This window comes from Hoplias malabaricus, chromosome 15 (genome assembly GCF_029633855.1).
Source record: "Hoplias malabaricus isolate fHopMal1 chromosome 15, fHopMal1.hap1, whole genome shotgun sequence".
NCBI lineage: Eukaryota > Metazoa > Chordata > Actinopteri > Characiformes > Erythrinidae > Hoplias > Hoplias malabaricus.
Window position 1 is genome coordinate 27,634,123 of NC_089814.1, and position 20,264 is coordinate 27,654,386.

General features: G+C 35.3%; 1 protein-coding gene across 1 annotated transcript; it reads left to right on the forward strand.

The window, feature by feature from the left end:
• The first annotated feature begins 9,227 nt into the window (after nt 1-9,227).
• On the forward strand, nt 9,228-16,746 carry LOC136667956 (uncharacterized). Its single transcript, XM_066645147.1, has 10 exons — nt 9,228-9,437; nt 9,947-10,049; nt 10,498-10,644; nt 10,937-11,082; nt 11,543-11,679; nt 11,869-11,962; nt 12,400-12,732; nt 12,822-12,996; nt 13,260-13,381; nt 13,773-16,746. Exons 2-10 carry the CDS (start codon nt 9,965-9,967, stop codon nt 14,085-14,087), a joined length of 1,554 nt encoding a protein of 517 aa, XP_066501244.1. The 5' UTR covers nt 9,228-9,437; nt 9,947-9,964; the 3' UTR covers nt 14,088-16,746.
• The last annotated feature ends 3,518 nt before the right edge of the window (nt 16,747-20,264 follow it).

The window sequence follows — 20,264 nt, forward strand, 5'->3', positions numbered from 1 at the left end:
GAGTAACTCTTGTTACAGAGCTGCTTGTAAACTAAAAAGCCTCACAACTCAAGTTAAAATGATTGGCTTTGCAGTGTTTTTTGTTTATTTGTTTTTTTCATTTGTTTGTTTATTTTTTATTCATTTATTGTTTATTTGTTTATTTCTTTTTAGTTTTGCTCGTCTCTTGTGTTTAAATGACTGTAGCATACAATCTTCACAATCGGAGCCTAAAGCAACAAAGCTTACAGCACCTAGTGTTCCCTGGCAGTCTCCATTCCAAGTACTAACTAAGCCCACAAGATCGGGATTTGTAAGAGCGCTATGGCCATAAGCAATGACTGTTGGCTGTAGAGGACTGTTCTGAGAGTAACTCTTGTTACAGAGCTGCTTGTAAACTAAAAAGCCTCACAACTCAAATTAAAATGATTGGCTTTGCAGTGTTTTTTTGTTTATTTGTTTTTTTCATTTGTTTGTTTATTTTTTATTCATTTATTGTTTATCTGTTTATTTCCTTTTAGTTTTGCTCGTCTCTTGTGTTTAAATGACTGTAGCATACAATCTTCACAATCGGAGCCTAAAGCTAAAGAGCTTACAGCACCTAGTGTTCAATGCAACAGCAATGACTGTTGGCTGTTAGAGGACTGTTCTAAGAGTAACTCTTGTTACAGAGCTGCTTGTAAACTAAAAAGCCTCACAACTCAAGTTAAAATGATTGGCTTTGCAGTGTTTTTTGTTTATTTGTTTTTTTCATTTGTTTGTTTATTTTTTATTCATTTATTGATCATTTGTTTATTTCTTTTTAGTTTTGCTCGTCTCTTGTGTTTAAATGACTGTAGCATACAATCTTCACAATCGGAGCCTAAAGCAACAAAGCTTACAGCACCTAGTGTTCCCTGGCAGTCTCCATTCCAAGTACTAACTAAGCCCACAAGATCGGGATTTGTAAGAGCGCTATGGCCATAAGCAATGACTGTTGGCTGTAGAGGACTGTTCTGAGAGTAACTCTTGTTACAGAGCTGCTTGTAAACTAAAAAGCCTCACAACTCAAATTAAAATGATTGGCTTTGCAGTGTTTTTTGTTTATTTGTTTTTTTCATTTGTTTGTTTATTTTTTATTCATTTATTGTTTATCTGTTTATTTCTTTTTAGTTTTGCTCGTCTCTTGTGCTTAAATGACTGTAGCATACAATCTTCACAATCGGAGCCTAAAGCTAAAGAGCTTACAGCACCTAGTGTTCAATGCAACAGCAATGACTGTTGGCTGTTAGAGGACTGTTCTAAGAGTAACTCTTGTTACAGAGCTGCTTGTAAACTAAAAAGCCTCACAACTCAAGTTAAAATGATTGGCTTTGCAGTGTTTTTTGTTTATTTGTTTTTTTCATTTGTTTGTTTATTTTTTATTCATTTATTGTTTATTTGTTTATTTCTTTTTAGTTTTGCTCGTCTCTTGTGTTTAAATGACTGTAGCATACAATCTTCACAATCGGAGCCTAAAGCAACAAAGCTTACAGCACCTAGTGTTCCCTGGCAGTCTCCATTCCAAGTACTAACTAAGCCCACAAGATCGGGATTCGTAAGAGCGCTATGGCCATAAGCAATGACTGTTGGCTGTAAAGGACTGTTCTGAGAGTAACTCTTGTTACAGAGCTGCTTGTAAACTAAAAATCCTCACAACTCAAATTAAAATGATTGGCTTTGCAGTGTTTTTTGTTTATTTGTTTTTTTCATTTGTTTGTTTATTTTTTATTCATTTATTGTTTATCTGTTTATTTCTTTTTAGTTTTGCTCGTCTCTTGTGTTTAAATGACTGTAGCATACAATCTTCACAATCGGAGCCTAAAGCTAAAGAGCTTACAGCACCTAGTGTTCAATGCAACAGCAATGACTGTTGGCTGTTAGAGGACTGTTCTAAGAGTAACTCTTGTTACAGAGCTGCTTGTAAACTAAAAAGCCTCACAACTCAAGTTAAAATGATTGGCTTTGCAGTGTTTTTTGTTTATTTGTTTTTTTTCATTTGTTTGTTTATTTTTATTCATTTATTGTTTATTTGTTTATTTCTTTTTAGTTTTGCTCGTCTCTTGTGTTTAAATGACTGTAGCATACAATCTTCACAATCGGAGCCTAAAGCAACAAAGCTTACAGCACCTAGTGTTCCCTGGCAGTCTCCATTCCAAGTACTAACTAAGCCCACAAGATCGGGATTTGTAAGAGCGCTATGGCCATAAGCAATGACTGTTGGCTGTAGAGGACTGCTCTGAGAGTAACTCTTGTTACAGAGCTGCTTGTAAACTAAAAAGCCTCACAACTCAAATTAAAATGATTGGCTTTGCAGTGTTTTTTGTTTATTTGATTTTTTCATTTGTTTGTTTATTTTTTATTCATTTATTGTTTATCTGTTTATTTCTTTTTAGTTTTGCTTGTCTCTTGTGTTTAAATGACTGTAGCATACAATCTTCACAATCGGAGCCTAAAGCTAAAGAGCTTACAGCACCTAGTGTTCAGTGCAACAGCAATGACTGTTGGCTGTTAGAGGACTGTTCTAAGAGTAACTCTTGTTACAGAGCTGCTTGTAAACTAAAAAGCCTCACAACTCAAGTTAAAATGATTGGCTTTGCAGTGTTTTTTGTTTATTTGTTTTTTTCATTTGTTTGTTTATTTTTTATTCATTTATTGTTTATTTGTTTATTTCTTTTTAGTTTTGCTCGTCTCTTGTGTTTAAATGACTGTAGCATACAATCTTCACAATCGGAGCCTAAAGCTAAAGAGCTTACAGCACCTAGTGTTCAATGCAACAGCAATGACTGTTGGCTGTTAGAGGACTGTTCTAAGAGTAACTCTTGTTACAGAGCTGCTTGTAAACTAAAAAGCCTCACAACTCAAGTTAAAATGATTGGCTTTGCAGTGTTTTTTGTTTATTTGTTTTTTTCATTTGTTTGTTTATTTTTTATTCATTTATTGTTTATTTGTTTATTTCTTTTTAGTTTTGCTCGTCTCTTGTGTTTAAATGACTGTAGCATACAATCTTCACAATCGGAGCCTAAAGCAACAAAGCTTACAGCACCTAGTGTTCCCTGGCAGTCTCCATTCCAAGTACTAACTAAGCCCACAAGATCGGGATTTGTAAGAGCGCTATGGCCATAAGCAATGACTGTTGGCTGTAGAGGACTGTTCTGAGAGTAACTCTTGTTACAGAGCTGCTTGTAAACTAAAAAGCCTCACAACTCAAATTAAAATGATTGGCTTTGCAGTGTTTTTTTGTTTATTTGTTTTTTTCATTTGTTTGTTTATTTTTTATTCATTTATTGTTTATCTGTTTATTTCCTTTTAGTTTTGCTCGTCTCTTGTGTTTAAATGACTGTAGCATACAATCTTCACAATCGGAGCCTAAAGCTAAAGAGCTTACAGCACCTAGTGTTCAATGCAACAGCAATGACTGTTGGCTGTTAGAGGACTGTTCTAAGAGTAACTCTTGTTACAGAGCTGCTTGTAAACTAAAAAGCCTCACAACTCAAGTTAAAATGATTGGCTTTGCAGTGTTTTTTGTTTATTTGTTTTTTTCATTTGTTTGTTTATTTTTTATTCATTTATTGTTTATTTGTTTATTTCTTTTTAGTTTTGCTCGTCTCTTGTGTTTAAATGACTGTAGCATACAATCTTCACAATCGGAGCCTAAAGCTAAAGAGCTTACAGCACCTAGTGTTCAATGCAACAGCAATGACTGTTGGCTGTTAGAGGACTGTTCTAAGAGTAACTCTTGTTACAGAGCTGCTTGTAAACTAAAAAGCCTCACAACTCAAGTTAAAATGATTGGCTTTGCAGTGTTTTTTGTTTATTTGTTTTTTTCATTTGTTTGTTTATTTTTTATTCATTTATTGTTTATTTGTTTATTTCTTTTTAGTTTTGCTCGTCTCTTGTGTTTAAATGACTGTAGCATACAATCTTCACAATCGGAGCCTAAAGCAACAAAGCTTACAGCACCTAGTGTTCCCTGGCAGTCTCCATTCCAAGTACTAACTAAGCCCACAAGATCGGGATTTGTAAGAGCGCTATGGCCATAAGCAATGACTGTTGGCTGTAGAGGACTGTTCTGAGAGTAACTCTTGTTACAGAGCTGCTTGTAAACTAAAAAGCCTCACAACTCAAATTAAAATGATTGGCTTTGCAGTGTTTTTTGTTTATTTGTTTTTTTCATTTGTTTGTTTATTTTTTATTCATTTATTGTTTATCTGTTTATTTCTTTTTAGTTTTGCTCGTCTCTTGTGCTTAAATGACTGTAGCATACAATCTTCACAATCGGAGCCTAAAGCTAAAGAGCTTACAGCACCTAGTGTTCAATGCAACAGCAATGACTGTTGGCTGTTAGAGGACTGTTCTAAGAGTAACTCTTGTTACAGAGCTGCTTGTAAACTAAAAAGCCTCACAACTCAAGTTAAAATGATTGGCTTTGCAGTGTTTTTTGTTTATTTGTTTTTTTCATTTGTTTGTTTATTTTTTATTCATTTATTGTTTATTTGTTTATTTCTTTTTAGTTTTGCTCGTCTCTTGTGTTTAAATGACTGTAGCATACAATCTTCACAATCGGAGCCTAAAGCAACAAAGCTTACAGCACCTAGTGTTCCCTGGCAGTCTCCATTCCAAGTACTAACTAAGCCCACAAGATCGGGATTCGTAAGAGCGCTATGGCCATAAGCAATGACTGTTGGCTGTAAAGGACTGTTCTGAGAGTAACTCTTGTTACAGAGCTGCTTGTAAACTAAAAATCCTCACAACTCAAATTAAAATGATTGGCTTTGCAGTGTTTTTTGTTTATTTGTTTTTTTCATTTGTTTGTTTATTTTTTATTCATTTATTGTTTATCTGTTTATTTCTTTTTAGTTTTGCTCGTCTCTTGTGTTTAAATGACTGTAGCATACAATCTTCACAATCGGAGCCTAAAGCTAAAGAGCTTACAGCACCTAGTGTTCAATGCAACAGCAATGACTGTTGGCTGTTAGAGGACTGTTCTAAGAGTAACTCTTGTTACAGAGCTGCTTGTAAACTAAAAAGCCTCACAACTCAAGTTAAAATGATTGGCTTTGCAGTGTTTTTTGTTTATTTGTTTTTTTTCATTTGTTTGTTTATTTTTATTCATTTATTGTTTATTTGTTTATTTCTTTTTAGTTTTGCTCGTCTCTTGTGTTTAAATGACTGTAGCATACAATCTTCACAATCGGAGCCTAAAGCAACAAAGCTTACAGCACCTAGTGTTCCCTGGCAGTCTCCATTCCAAGTACTAACTAAGCCCACAAGATCGGGATTTGTAAGAGCGCTATGGCCATAAGCAATGACTGTTGGCTGTAGAGGACTGCTCTGAGAGTAACTCTTGTTACAGAGCTGCTTGTAAACTAAAAAGCCTCACAACTCAAATTAAAATGATTGGCTTTGCAGTGTTTTTTGTTTATTTGATTTTTTCATTTGTTTGTTTATTTTTTATTCATTTATTGTTTATCTGTTTATTTCTTTTTAGTTTTGCTCGTCTCTTGTGTTTAAATGACTGTAGCATACAATCTTCACAATCGGAGCCTAAAGCTAAAGAGCTTACAGCACCTAGTGTTCAGTGCAACAGCAATGACTGTTGGCTGTTAGAGGACTGTTCTAAGAGTAACTCTTGTTACAGAGCTGCTTGTAAACTAAAAAGCCTCACAACTCAAGTTAAAATGATTGGCTTTGCAGTGTTTTTTGTTTATTTGTTTTTTTCATTTGTTTGTTTATTTTTTATTCATTTATTGTTTATTTGTTTATTTCTTTTTAGTTTTGCTCGTCTCTTGTGTTTAAATGACTGTAGCATACAATCTTCACAATCGGAGCCTAAAGCTAAAGAGCTTACAGCACCTAGTGTTCAATGCAACAGCAATGACTGTTGGCTGTTAGAGGACTGTTCTAAGAGTAACTCTTGTTACAGAGCTGCTTGTAAACTAAAAAGCCTCACAACTCAAGTTAAAATGATTGGCTTTGCAGTGTTTTTTGTTTATTTGTTTTTTTCATTTGTTTGTTTATTTTTTATTCATTTATTGTTTATTTGTTTATTTCTTTTTAGTTTTGCTCGTCTCTTGTGTTTAAATGACTGTAGCATACAATCTTCACAATCGGAGCCTAAAGCTAAAGAGCTTACAGCACCTAGTGTTCAATGCAACAGCAATGACTGTTGGCTGTTAGAGGACTGTTCTAAGAGTAACTCTTGTTACAGAGCTGCTTGTAAACTAAAAAGCCTCACAACTCAAGTTAAAATGATTGGCTTTGCAGTGTTTTTTGTTTATTTGTTTTTTTTTCATTTGTTTGTTTATTTTTTATTCATTTATTGTTTATTTGTTTATTTCTTTTTAGTTTTGCTCGTCTCTTGTGTTTAAATGACTGTAGCATACAATCTTCACAATCGGAGCCTAAAGCAACAAAGCTTACAGCACCTAGTGTTCCCTGGCAGTCTCCATTCCAAGTACTAACTAAGCCCACAAGATCGGGATTTGTAAGAGCGCTATGGCCATAAGCAATGACTGTTGGCTGTAGAGGACTGCTCTGAGAGTAACTCTTGTTACAGAGCTGCTTGTAAACTAAAAAGCCTCACAACTCAAATTAAAATGATTGGCTTTGCAGTGTTTTTTGTTTATTTGATTTTTTCATTTGTTTGTTTATTTTTTATTCATTTATTGTTTATCTGTTTATTTCTTTTTAGTTTTGCTCGTCTCTTGTGTTTAAATGACTGTAGCATACAATCTTCACAATCGGAGCCTAAAGCTAAAGAGCTTACAGCACCTAGTGTTCAGTGCAACAGCAATGACTGTTGGCTGTTAGAGGACTGTTCTAAGAGTAACTCTTGTTACAGAGCTGCTTGTAAACTAAAAAGCCTCACAACTCAAGTTAAAATGATTGGCTTTGCAGTGTTTTTTGTTTATTTGTTTTTTTCATTTGTTTGTTTATTTTTTATTCATTTATTGTTTATTTGTTTATTTCTTTTTAGTTTTGCTCGTCTCTTGTGTTTAAATGACTGTAGCATACAATCTTCACAATCGGAGCCTAAAGCTAAAGAGCTTACAGCACCTAGTGTTCAATGCAACAGCAATGACTGTTGGCTGTTAGAGGACTGTTCTAAGAGTAACTCTTGTTACAGAGCTGCTTGTAAACTAAAAAGCCTCACAACTCAAGTTAAAATGATTGGCTTTGCAGTGTTTTTTGTTTATTTGTTTTTTTCATTTGTTTGTTTATTTTTTATTCATTTATTGTTTATTTGTTTATTTCTTTTTAGTTTTGCTCGTCTCTTGTGTTTAAATGACTGTAGCATACAATCTTCACAATCGGAGCCTAAAGCTAAAGAGCTTACAGCACCTAGTGTTCAGTGCAACAGCAATGACTGTTGGCTGTTAGAGGACTGTTCTAAGAGTAACTCTTGTTACAGAGCTGCTTGTAAACTAAAAAGCCTCACAACTCAAGTTAAAATGATTGGCTTTGCAGTGTTTTTTGTTTATTTGTTTTTTTCATTTGTTTGTTTATTTTTTATTCATTTATTGTTTATTTGTTTATTTCTTTTTAGTTTTGCTCGTCTCTTGTGTTTAAATGACTGTAGCATACAATCTTCACAATCGGAGCCTAAAGCTAAAGAGCTTACAGCACCTAGTGTTCAATGCAACAGCAATGACTGTTGGCTGTTAGAGGACTGTTCTAAGAGTAACTCTTGTTACAGAGCTGCTTGTAAACTAAAAAGCCTCACAACTCAAGTTAAAATGATTGGCTTTGCAGTGTTTTTTGTTTATTTGTTTTTTTCATTTGTTTGTTTATTTTTTATTCATTTATTGTTTATTTGTTTATTTCTTTTTAGTTTTGCTCGTCTCTTGTGTTTAAATGACTGTAGCATACAATCTTCACAATCGGAGCCTAAAGCAACAAAGCTTACAGCACCTAGTGTTCCCTGGCAGTCTCCATTCCAAGTACTAACTAAGCCCACAAGATCGGGATTTGTAAGAGCGCTATGGCCATAAGCAATGACTGTTGGCTGTAGAGGACTGCTCTGAGAGTAACTCTTGCTACAGAGCTGCTTGTAAACTAAAAAGCCTCACAACTCAAATTAAAATGATTGGCTTTGCAGTGTTTTTTGTTTATTTGTTTTTTTCATTTGTTTGTTTATTTTTTATTCATTTATTGTTTATCTGTTTATTTCTTTTTAGTTTTGCTCGTCTCTTGTGTTTAAATGACTGTAGCATACAATCTTCACAATCGGAGCCTAAAGCTAAAGAGCTTACAGCACCTAGTGTTCAGTGCAACAGCAATGACTGTTGGCTGTTAGAGGACTGTTCTAAGAGTAACTCTTGTTACAGAGCTGCTTGTAAACTAAAAAGCCTCACAACTCAAGTTAAAATGATTGGCTTTGCAGTGTTTTTTGTTTATTTGTTTTTTTCATTTGTTTGTTTATTTTTTATTCATTTATTGTTTATTTGTTTATTTCTTTTTAGTTTTGCTCGTCTCTTGTGTTTAAATGACTGTAGCATACAATCTTCACAATCGGAGCCTAAAGCTAAAGAGCTTACAGCACCTAGTGTTCAATGCAACAGCAATGACTGTTGGCTGTTAGAGGACTGTTCTAAGAGTAACTCTTGTTACAGAGCTGCTTGTAAACTAAAAAGCCTCACAACTCAAGTTAAAATGATTGGCTTTGCAGTGTTTTTTGTTTATTTGTTTTTTTCATTTGTTTGTTTATTTTTTATTCATTTATTGTTTATTTGTTTATTTCTTTTTAGTTTTGCTCGTCTCTTGTGTTTAAATGACTGTAGCATACAATCTTCACAATCGGAGCCTAAAGCTAAAGAGCTTACAGCACCTAGTGTTCAATGCAACAGCAATGACTGTTGGCTGTTAGAGGACTGTTCTAAGAGTAACTCTTGTTACAGAGCTGCTTGTAAACTAAAAAGCCTCACAACTCAAGTTAAAATGATTGGCTTTGCAGTGTTTTTTGTTTATTTGTTTTTTTTCATTTGTTTGTTTATTTTTATTCATTTATTGTTTATTTGTTTATTTCTTTTTAGTTTTGCTCGTCTCTTGTGTTTAAATGACTGTAGCATACAATCTTCACAATCGGAGCCTAAAGCAACAAAGCTTACAGCACCTAGTGTTCCCTGGCAGTCTCCATTCCAAGTACTAACTAAGCCCACAAGATCGGGATTTGTAAGAGCGCTATGCACAGCAAAATCTGTAGTGTGACTTGGAGTTAATTTTCCAGTGAAAATTATTTCGAGTTAATGGGTGTTGATTTGGGTGTTGTTTTTACATTTGCGGTGCTAAAAGAGCTCTGGGGGTGGTGCTCTTTAAGCGAGTTGAGTGCATACACTCCTGACTGAGTTATTTCTACATCCGGTTTTAACGACCGCCTTTTCTGGAGCTCTCGGTGACGGTTGAGAAGATCCAGTTTCGGAAATATACAATTTCAACAGGTAAGAACCCAATATATCTACTAAAACATGCCGTTATTCGTTATATAAAATTGTGTTAATATCTATTGTGGTGTGAAGCTTTGTATCACTATATGTGCCGTTAAAATCGAACCTTTTTTAACTGCTGCGTATTGGCTAGCCTTTTTCAATTGTAACCGCTTGTTAGCGGCCTGCAAACACTGCCGCTAATCCCCACAGAGCGTCTTTTTATATTATAACTACGTTTTGGTTAGCGGCCTGCTAATATTACCGCTAAGGCGCACAGGGCGCACTTTTTTCTATAACTGTTTGCTAGCGGCTTGCTAACACTGCCGCTAGTGCCCACAGAGCGCGCCTTTTTTCTATTGCAACTGCTGTTTAGCGGCCTGCTAACACTGCCGCTAATGCCCACAGAGCGCGCCTTTTTTAGCGTGTAAAATAGTTGTTTTTGTTTGTTTTTTGTAGGTTTTTTAAAGTTATTAAATACGTTGTCTGTTTGGATGAAGTTAAGTTTTCTCCACTGTGTGCAGGTCCTGTAATATGTCAGTATGTTGCTAAAGGTAAAATACCAAAGTACCAAGAAGTACATTCGATTGCAGGCAGGATTCACCTATTTGGACTTTATTAGTGAAGGTGAGTAGCTATCTTGTGTAACCCAAGTTTTTATGTGGTATAGTTATTTCAAGATCAGATTTTCTGTACTGTGTATAATTTATTGTAATGTTATTAAAGGCATTCATTAATTTAAGCAAGTTGCTGGTGTCTGTTAAATCGCATTACCAACATTAGTCACTTGTAAGCTTCCTGTTGCAAGCCTGTTGACAGTAAAATACAAGGAAGCACTGAAAGTGAATTTTCCTGCTGTTACTTTGTGATAACAGTTTTCATCTTCCAAATTTAACTTGCTTCTCTTGGTTATTTAGCATAAGAAATTCCACACTTTTTGTGTCATTTATTTTAGTTTTAAAATTGATGACTGTTGGCACTTTTAGTGCTCTGCTTGCATATAAATGTTAGTTTTGTTTGTATATTCGTACAGTTTTAAACCTGCTTATCTGGTGTCTTGTTGTACATCCTTTAGTCAAAAACAAGTTTGGGATTCCTGATGCAGCTGGACTTTACATTTTTGATGAAACTGACACAGCAGTGGAGGAAGATGTCTTTCTTGAGCTGATAGAGGCCAATCCTGATTTATGCTTCACAGTACGTGACAGTGTTTCAGATGAAGGTAAGTTTTATCTTTTGTAATGAATACACTTAAGCAAAAGATAACTCAGTGGGTTGGTTTCCCAGACAGGGATTAATCCTAGCCCTGGACTATTGCCTCCTTTCAATTAAAAATCAGAATGCTGTGTAGTCCAGGACTAGGCTTGATCCTGGTCTAGGAAGCCACCCCAACATCCCTTAGCCAGTACAGTTTCAAATATGGTTGTGGGTATGATTGTCCCATGCTTTTATTTATATATATATATATATTAGATAATTAAGGTTTATCCCCCATCTCCTCTTTCTTTTTAAAGATTTTTCTCCTTTAGATCATTCAACACCATCTTCTCTCACGGATACCCAGTCATCTTTTTCAAGTGACAGTGACTTCCTCAGCCAAAGATACAGAAATAGAACCAGGTCTACCACAGAGGTTACTGAATCAGAAGCTGCAAAAGAGGTATCTGAGCAGTTTATAATTTTGGACTCTGCAAAGCATCAGGATGTTTCAAATTAAATTTGACTATTTTGAGATTTCAAATGGTGAATGCCACAGTGAATATGTTAGGAGTGAGGAAAAAGAAAGATCACTTTTCTTACTCTTTTACCCTTAATTTTACCCTACATCTGCAATCACTAGACATTTGTTGTTTGTGTTGGCTTGCAGAATTGTCACTTTCTAACTTGCCAACCATAAACAATAAAAACAAAAATTAGTAAAAACATTAAATATATTTCCTCCCTAAGTCACTGAAATGTTGTGATGAATCCTGTTATGAAAGTAAATTTGCTTGCAACAATTCATTGACAGAAGCATAGTGTGACCATATCTTTAGGCTGAATGTGCAAGTTTTGGTATGGTGTCCATATTACAGCCTTAATTTGAAATATACAGTTAACTGTTTTTCTCATGTGAGTAGATGGTAGAGAATGCCTTGCTTAATAAACCTGGAGGTCAGGATGTTCTTGAGGAGTACAAATCAGACAAATCACTGAAGCACCGCACCCGGAGGCAGCTTGTCAACATACTGGCTAGCCATATGACTGAGATGCATGGGTAAGTGTTTTGTGTGTAGGTTTTTTTTTTTTTTTTTTTTTTTTTATAAAGTTAGTTGTAAAAGTTTCAAACTGAGTAGAAATATTTTAAGAATAAATGTAACAATTTTTCAGAACAGATTGGTCAGAACAATTATTGAACCCAATAGTCAATAAAATTGTATGGTTATATATTGTTTTTGCTCTAAAGGAGGATTCCTTCCCGTAAACAGAAAGAGAAGTATGCCCTGGGGATCATTACACTATTTCCGTCACTTAAAGATCCTTTCTCTCCAAAGGGTTATGTAAGTGTTTTCTTTATGTCTTACATTCTAAAAAACACTAGTTTCACAGACTAGAGCTTTTTTAAAGTAACTTTAAAAGAGGGGCAAAATTTCAATAATTTTATGGGATGCCAAAGTACCACAGGCAAGTGAATGTGGTACTTGCCTGTTTTAATATTTATTTTACACCTTCATGACAAGTCACATCAATGAGAATGCACCCAGTGCCAATCAATGTATTGAATTAATGCCATTAAGTCAAAAACTACAAACCTACTAATTGTGACTCTGATTTTCTGGTTCTTTCACTAATTGTTCATCTCTAGCAGCTCCATTTCCATTCATTCACACTTCTGTACCTGCCTTTTGTGTATGATCAATGAGTGATTTTATAAATTTATAATTTTGTGTAATATGTATTGAGTAATACAATTTTTTTGGGGAAAATAATTTAACAGGAGCACTTCTATGATGGGGAAAAAGGCACAGGATATTTAGCATGGCGCCTGAAGACAATGTCCAGGAATAGATCTCATCAGCCAGCTAAAGCCATTACAGCACCTCAAGCACAAGGACCAAATCGGCGAAGATCAGCAGCCACAGTGTCTCCGCAGGTTGATGGAGATGCCTGCCGAGAGGCTATATCATTTCTTGTTCACTGTCCTGATGAAGCAAGCGTGTTTCAGAAGATGAAGTTAACCTTTCAACATCGCCAGGACTTAGTGCATGACCCACAGAGGACCACAGATGTCTTAAAAACATTCCCCCGTTTTTTGGATATTAAAGGACTTGTGAGTTATGCATTTCTGTTATTTATGTCCAGTTTTTAATTTGGTTAGATAGCAGTTAACACAACTGTTGTTTGTGTGTGTTTCTACAGGTGAATCAAGACTTCCTTTTGCTGTTTGGTGCTGAAACAGCCTCCAGGATGCTTGAGAAGTGGGACACGGCTTTCAAGCCGAAGGTTATTGAAGAGGCCAAACGCCTGACTCAGTCAACCGAGCTGCAACAACATCTAAATGCTGCTGAAAAACTAGCACGTAATGATGACACCAGTAAGCTACATGACCATGCTTGGTTTATGATGTGCAATTTTTCATTGTACAAAATGTCTTCTGCATTTAACCTATCTATAACACACACACACACACACTCTCTCTCTCTCTCTCTCTCTCTCTCTCTCTCTCTCTCTCTCTCTCTAGGGGGATGTGAACACACAACCAGAGTCGTGGGCAACCATTATATTCAGTTAGCTGGTGCTAGTTCCTTTCTGCCTTCCAAAAAGATATTCATCTATTTCTCTTTTTCTTCTTAATAGACTGGGACAGTGACATGGCGTCTCTGTTGCTCCTTCTTCATCTCTTGCCACCAACAGCTGGACGAAAGAGAATCAAAATAAGTCCTAGTGATGCAGTGGACAAAATGGTGCACTTTCACAAGGTATGTCTCACCTGTTAAACTGTCATGAGAGAATATTTCACACATTAACTCAGTAAGAAACAACATGCATAGTCAATTTTTTTACCCAGTGATGTACATTTGCGAAAACAAATGAGCCAATCAAAGTTTTAACATTGTTAACTGTACATCAATCTCTCAACAGCAGGGACTTCTGGTACCCTAGAGTCATGGGCATGCAATAAACAGTTAAAAACTTGTCAGCTCTTCTTCCCACTGTGCTTTTAAGAAGTTAAGATTATTATTCACGCTTTACTGAAACTGCCTACCAGTTGAGTGATCAAACTGTAGCATGTTGCATTAAGCAGCAAATACCACTATCAGTAAGAAGTTGAAATATCTCTTTAAGGTGTTTGTTTTTTCTGTTTTTCAGTCATGCTGTAGCATAGATGAACACTTGCGAGGAAGAGAGGGTAAACAACCGTATATCCTTGCAGTTGGCCGCACCCAGAAGAGAATTGATACTTTTTACATTGTTGTGGACAAACAGCTCATTCCCTGCCAAGCCAGCAGCTCGTTGGGTGCTTTTGATGAACTGTTTAAATCCCACTATGTGTTCAACCTGTCTTATGATGAGTCGCTGGTGCAGCTCTACACTTTTGTGCAGACAACAGTTTACCTCATTGATGTTACAACAACAGATGAGTCTCCTCGAATTCGTGAGTTACGGGCAAAACTTTTGAACTAAGTTTTAAAAAAAATGTTTAAGTGTTTCATTTGTCAGGCTGTACATTTGGCCCCCCAGCCCTTGATAACTCATTTAAGGATTGTTCACAGTTTTTATCCTAGCACCAGGTTTAAGTTGATTTGTGCACAAGATTGTTGTAGGCGTCAATTTTCAACATATTCTGGTTTCAAGAAGCATTTAATAAGTGTTCATGAGAGGGATTTTTCTCAGAGTGCTGATGAAGCAAACTCTGAGACATTTCAGGCTAATTTTCAGAGTCTTGAAGATACTGTAGAGGTTGGTAGCATAGGGGTCACACAGAACATAGAAGCTGGATGTTTTGAGGACAATGGACAGTTTCTTTACAAAGAAAATACAAAAAATATCTGCTCTTCAATTGTTGCGAAACTCCAAGGAAGTGGTATGGCAAATAGTGTTGTTTCAACAATTGTTAGTGATTTGGAAGAACTTGCAACAGGACTGCACTCCCAAGTAAAGCATGAAATACTGTCTGTTGTGCCTGTAGATGATCCTGTAAGATCTAGGCTGGAAGAAAATCTTGAGAATTTTGAAAACCCATTTGATAGTTTTAATACTGAATCTAAAAGAACAAAATATTTCAGTGAGAAATGGGGGCTAGTAGAGCCAGTAGAGATAATGTTAGGAGTTCGATTTGATGCAAGGCGAAATAAACATACAGGTACTTATGATCAAGTTCCTGTGAAAGACACCTTTGTGTATATTCCAATTTTGGAAACAATAAAATTCATTTGCCGCAATTCTGATGTTTGTAGACTGCTTGGGGAGTGTTGTGTATCAAAAAAAGACGTATACGAAGACTTTTGTGATGGAAGTTATTTTAAGACACATCCATTGTTCTCAAAACAACCAACCTCTTTACAAATTCAGATATTCTATGACGACTTTGAAACCTCTAACCCATTGGGTTCAAAACGTGGTGTTCACAAATTGGGTGCTCTCTATTTTGTCCTCAGAAATCTGCCACCAAAATTTAACTCTGCTGTGATGAACATACATTTGGTTGCACTGTTTCATACAGAAGATATGAAGAAACATGGATTTGATCCTATTCTGTGTCCTCTGATTAATGACATCAAAACACTAGAGAACAATGGCCTTGATTTACCCTTCTCTAATGAAAAAGTCCATGGCACTATATGTCAGATAACTGGGGATAACTTAGGGATGCACACAATTTTGGGGTTTACAGAGTCTTTTAATGGACGTTATTTCTGTCGGTTGTGTTTGATTGAAAAAGATGATGCCCAGAATGTTTACTGTGAGGATGACCCCAAGATAATCCTACGTGGAAAAGAGCTTTTTGAAATGCATTGTAATAAGTTGCAGTCAGACCCACAGAAGTTACCTGTGTTTGGTTTAAAGCACAATTCCACTCTTAACAGCCTACAGTATTTTCATGTTTGCCAAAATTTCTCTTTGGACATAATGCATGACATTCTTGAAGGGGTGGCACAGTATGAGATGAAATTACTGTTGGAGTATCTCTCTGAAAACTTTTTGTCAAAACTTGATCTGTGTTCTAGAATTTATGCTTTTGACTATGGGTACTTGGAGCGCAAAAATCGTCCTACAAGGATTAACTTGGACAGCAGTGGCAATAATATAGGTCTCAATTCCATTCAGACACTATGTCTTGTAAGAAACCTTCCTTTGATTTTTGGTGACATTGTGCCAGAAGGAAATTTGAATTGGACATTGCTGCTGGTTTTACTGCAGATAATTAACATCATATTCTCTCCATCTCTTACACAAGGTATGACTGTACATTTAAAGCATTTAATAATGGAGCATCATGACTTGTTCAAGCAGTTGTATCCAGATAGAAATCTAATCCCAAAACACCACTTTATGATACACTACCCAGCTTGTATAAGAAAAATTGGGCCCCTAATTCATATGTGGAGCATGAGATTTGAAGCAAAACATAGGGTTTTTAAAAATACTCTTAAAAATTTTAAGAACATAACCAAATCACTTGCAATAAAGCATCAAATGTCCATAGGGTGTTATTGGGAGACATCACCTTTAAACCATATTGAGTATGGGCCCTTGAAATCATTTAATGTGGTCAGGGAAGACAACAGAGAATTGTTGGCCCGAGCATTTCATGCCATTGTTCCACAAGACATCTTTTCTACTAACTGGGTTAAAATCAGTGGGACAGAGTACAAGACAGGACTAATAATTTGCAGTGAAATTGAAAATGAAATGCCTGTCTTTTGCAGAATACAGAAGACCATTTTAGTCAACAGTGTTATCTACTTCCTAGTGGACAAGCTGGTGGTTGACCATTTCAGTGAGCATTTTCACGCCTTCAAAGTATTTGAAAGTGATGAGAAAAATGTTATCAAAGCAGACAGTCTTGTAATTTATAAGCCATTTGACTTACAAAATGCTTATGGTGGAGATGAGAGCCTATATGTTGTACCTTTATTTTCTTTGTAACTGCACATGTTATAGCCATTCCACATGGTGCTTGGATAATTTTCTGAATAAAGAGTTCAGTTCAATGGTAGTTTAAGTGATTGTGTGTTTTTTAAAATATACTTTTTCTGTTAATGTTTTTGTATGTCATGCATGTGTCGAGAATACTTTACAGGTTTAGTGCAAAAATTCATGGTGGGGGTGCAATGCATAAGCACCATCACATGTCACAAAACTGCACTGAATAACACAGTTCTCATAGTTAATAAGAATAATTTATTATCACAAAACAACACAGTGTCAGAAATAGACATTCATAGTGAAAAGGAGTAACACATTTTGGTGTTAAAAATACACATTCCAGTGTTAAAAAAACAACAATGACTGTGTCAAATTTTAACACTATTAAAGAGTTAAAAAATTAACACAACTCAAAGTGTAATTTTAACTCAGAACTGGTGAGAATTATATAAACACTGGGATAGTGTTAATTTTAACACTATGAGTGTTAATTTAACACCGAAGATTTTGCAGTGTGGCCATAAGCAATGACTGTTGGCTGTAGAGGACTGCTCTGAGAGTAACTCTTGTTACAGAGCTGCTTGTAAACTAAAAAGCCTCACAACTCAAATTAAAATGATTGGCTTTGCAGTGTTTTTTGTTTATTTGATTTTTTCATTTGTTTGTTTATTTTTTATTCATTTATTGTTTATCTGTTTATTTCTTTTTAGTTTTGCTCGTCTCTTGTGTTTAAATGACTGTAGCATACAATCTTCACAATCGGAGCCTAAAGCTAAAGAGCTTACAGCACCTAGTGTTCAGTGCAACAGCAATGACTGTTGGCTGTTAGAGGACTGTTCTAAGAGTAACTCTTGTTACAGAGCTGCTTGTAAACTAAAAAGCCTCACAACTCAAGTTAAAATGATTGGCTTTGCAGTGTTTTTTGTTTATTTGTTTTTTTCATTTGTTTGTTTATTTTTTATTCATTTATTGTTTATTTGTTTATTTCTTTTTAGTTTTGCTCGTCTCTTGTGTTTAAATGACTGTAGCATACAATCTTCACAATCGGAGCCTAAAGCTAAAGAGCTTACAGCACCTAGTGTTCAATGCAACAGCAATGACTGTTGGCTGTTAGAGGACTGTTCTAAGAGTAACTCTTGTTACAGAGCTGCTTGTAAACTAAAAAGCCTCACAACTCAAGTTAAAATGATTGGCTTTGCAGTGTTTTTTGTTTATTTGTTTTTTTCATTTGTTTGTTTATTTTTTATTCATTTATTGTTTATTTGTTTATTTCTTTTTAGTTTTGCTCGTCTCTTGTGTTTAAATGACTGTAGCATACAATCTTCACAATCGGAGCCTAAAGCTAAAGAGCTTACAGCACCTAGTGTTCAATGCAACAGCAATGACTGTTGGCTGTTAGAGGACTGTTCTAAGAGTAACTCTTGTTACAGAGCTGCTTGTAAACTAAAAAGCCTCACAACTCAAGTTAAAATGATTGGCTTTGCAGTGTTTTTTGTTTATTTGTTTTTTTTCATTTGTTTGTTTATTTTTTATTCATTTATTGTTTATTTGTTTATTTCTTTTTAGTTTTGCTCGTCTCTTGTGTTTAAATGACTGTAGCATACAATCTTCACAATCGGAGCCTAAAGCAACAAAGCTTACAGCACCTAGTGTTCCCTGGCAGTCTCCATTCCAAGTACTAACTAAGCCCACAAGATCGGGATTTGTAAGAGCGCTATGGCCATAAGCAATGACTGTTGGCTGTAGAGGACTGCTCTGAGAGTAACTCTTGCTACAGAGCTGCTTGTAAACTAAAAAGCCTCACAACTCAAGTTAAAATGATTGGCTTTGCAGTGTTTTTTGTTTATTTGTTTTTTTTCATTTGTTTGTTTATTTTTATTCATTTATTGTTTATTTGTTTATTTCTTTTTAGTTTTGCTCGTCTCTTGTGTTTAAATGACTGTAGCATACAATCTTCACAATCGGAGCCTAAAGCAACAAAGCTTACAGCACCTAGTGTTCCCTGGCAGTCTCCATTCCAAGTACTAACTAAGCCCACAAGATCGGGATTTGTAAGAGCGCTATGGCCATAAGCAATGACTGTTGGCTGTAGAGGACTGCTCTGAGAGTAACTCTTGTTACAGAGCTGCTTGTAAACTAAAAAGCCTCACAACTCAAATTAAAATGATTGGCTTTGCAGTGTTTTTTGTTTATTTGATTTTTTCATTTGTTTGTTTATTTTTTATTCATTTATTGTTTATCTGTTTATTTCTTTTTAGTTTTGCTCGTCTCTTGTGTTTAAATGACTGTAGCATACAATCTTCACAATCGGAGCCTAAAGCTAAAGAGCTTACAGCACCTAGTGTTCAGTGCAACAGCAATGACTGTTGGCTGTTAGAGGACTGTTCTAAGAGTAACTCTTGTTACAGAGCTGCTTGTAAACTAAAAAGCCTCACAACTCAAGTTAAAATGATTGGCTTTGCAGTGTTTTTTGTTTATTTGTTTTTTTCATTTGTTTGTTTATTTTTTATTCATTTATTGTTTATCTGTTTATTTCTTTTTAGTTTTGCTCGTCTCTTGTGTTTAAATGACTGTAGCATACAATCTTCACAATCGGAGCCTAAAGCTAAAGAGCTTACAGCACCTAGTGTTCAGTGCAACAGCAATGACTGTTGGCTGTTAGAGGACTGTTCTAAGAGTAACTCTTGTTACAGAGCTGCTTGTAAACTAAAAAGCCTCACAACTCAAGTTAAAATGATTGGCTTTGCAGTGTTTTTTGTTTATTTGTTTTTTTTATTTGTTTGTTTATTTTTTATTCATTTATTGTTTATTTGTTTATTTCTTTTTAGTTTTGCTCGTCTCTTGTGTTTAAATGACTGTAGCATACAATCTTCACAATCGGAGCCTAAAGCTAAAGAGCTTACAGCACCTAGTGTTCAATGCAACAGCAATGACTGTTGGCTGTTAGAGGACTGTTCTAAGAGTAACTCTTGTTACAGAGCTGCTTGTAAACTAAAAAGCCTCACAACTCAAGTTAAAATGATTGGCTTTGCAGTGTTTTTTGTTTATTTGTTTTTTTCATTTGTTTGTTTATTTTTTATTCATTTATTGTTTATTTGTTTATTTCTTTTTAGTTTTGCTCGTCTCTTGTGTTTAAATGACTGTAGCATACAATCTTCACAATCGGAGCCTAAAGCTAAAGAGCTTACAGCACCTAGTGTTCAATGCAACAGCAATGACTGTTGGCTGTTAGAGGACTGTTCTAAGAGTAACTCTTGTTACAGAGCTGCTTGTAAACTAAAAAGCCTCACAACTCAAGTTAAAATGATTGGCTTTGCAGTGTTTTTTGTTTATTTGTTTTTTTTCATTTGTTTGTTTATTTTTATTCATTTATTGTTTATTTGTTTATTTCTTTTTAGTTTTGCTCGTCTCTTGTGTTTAAATGACTGTAGCATACAATCTTCACAATCGGAGCCTAAAGCAACAAAGCTTACAGCACCTAGTGTTCCCTGGCAGTCTCCATTCCAAGTACTAACTAAGCCCACAAGATCGGGATTTGTAAGAGCGCTATGGCCATAAGCAATGACTGTTGGCTGTAGAGGACTGCTCTGAGAGTAACTCTTGTTACAGAGCTGCTTGTAAACTAAAAAGCCTCACAACTCAAATTAAAATGATTGGCTTTGCAGTGTTTTTTGTTTATTTGATTTTTTCATTTGTTTGTTTATTTTTTAT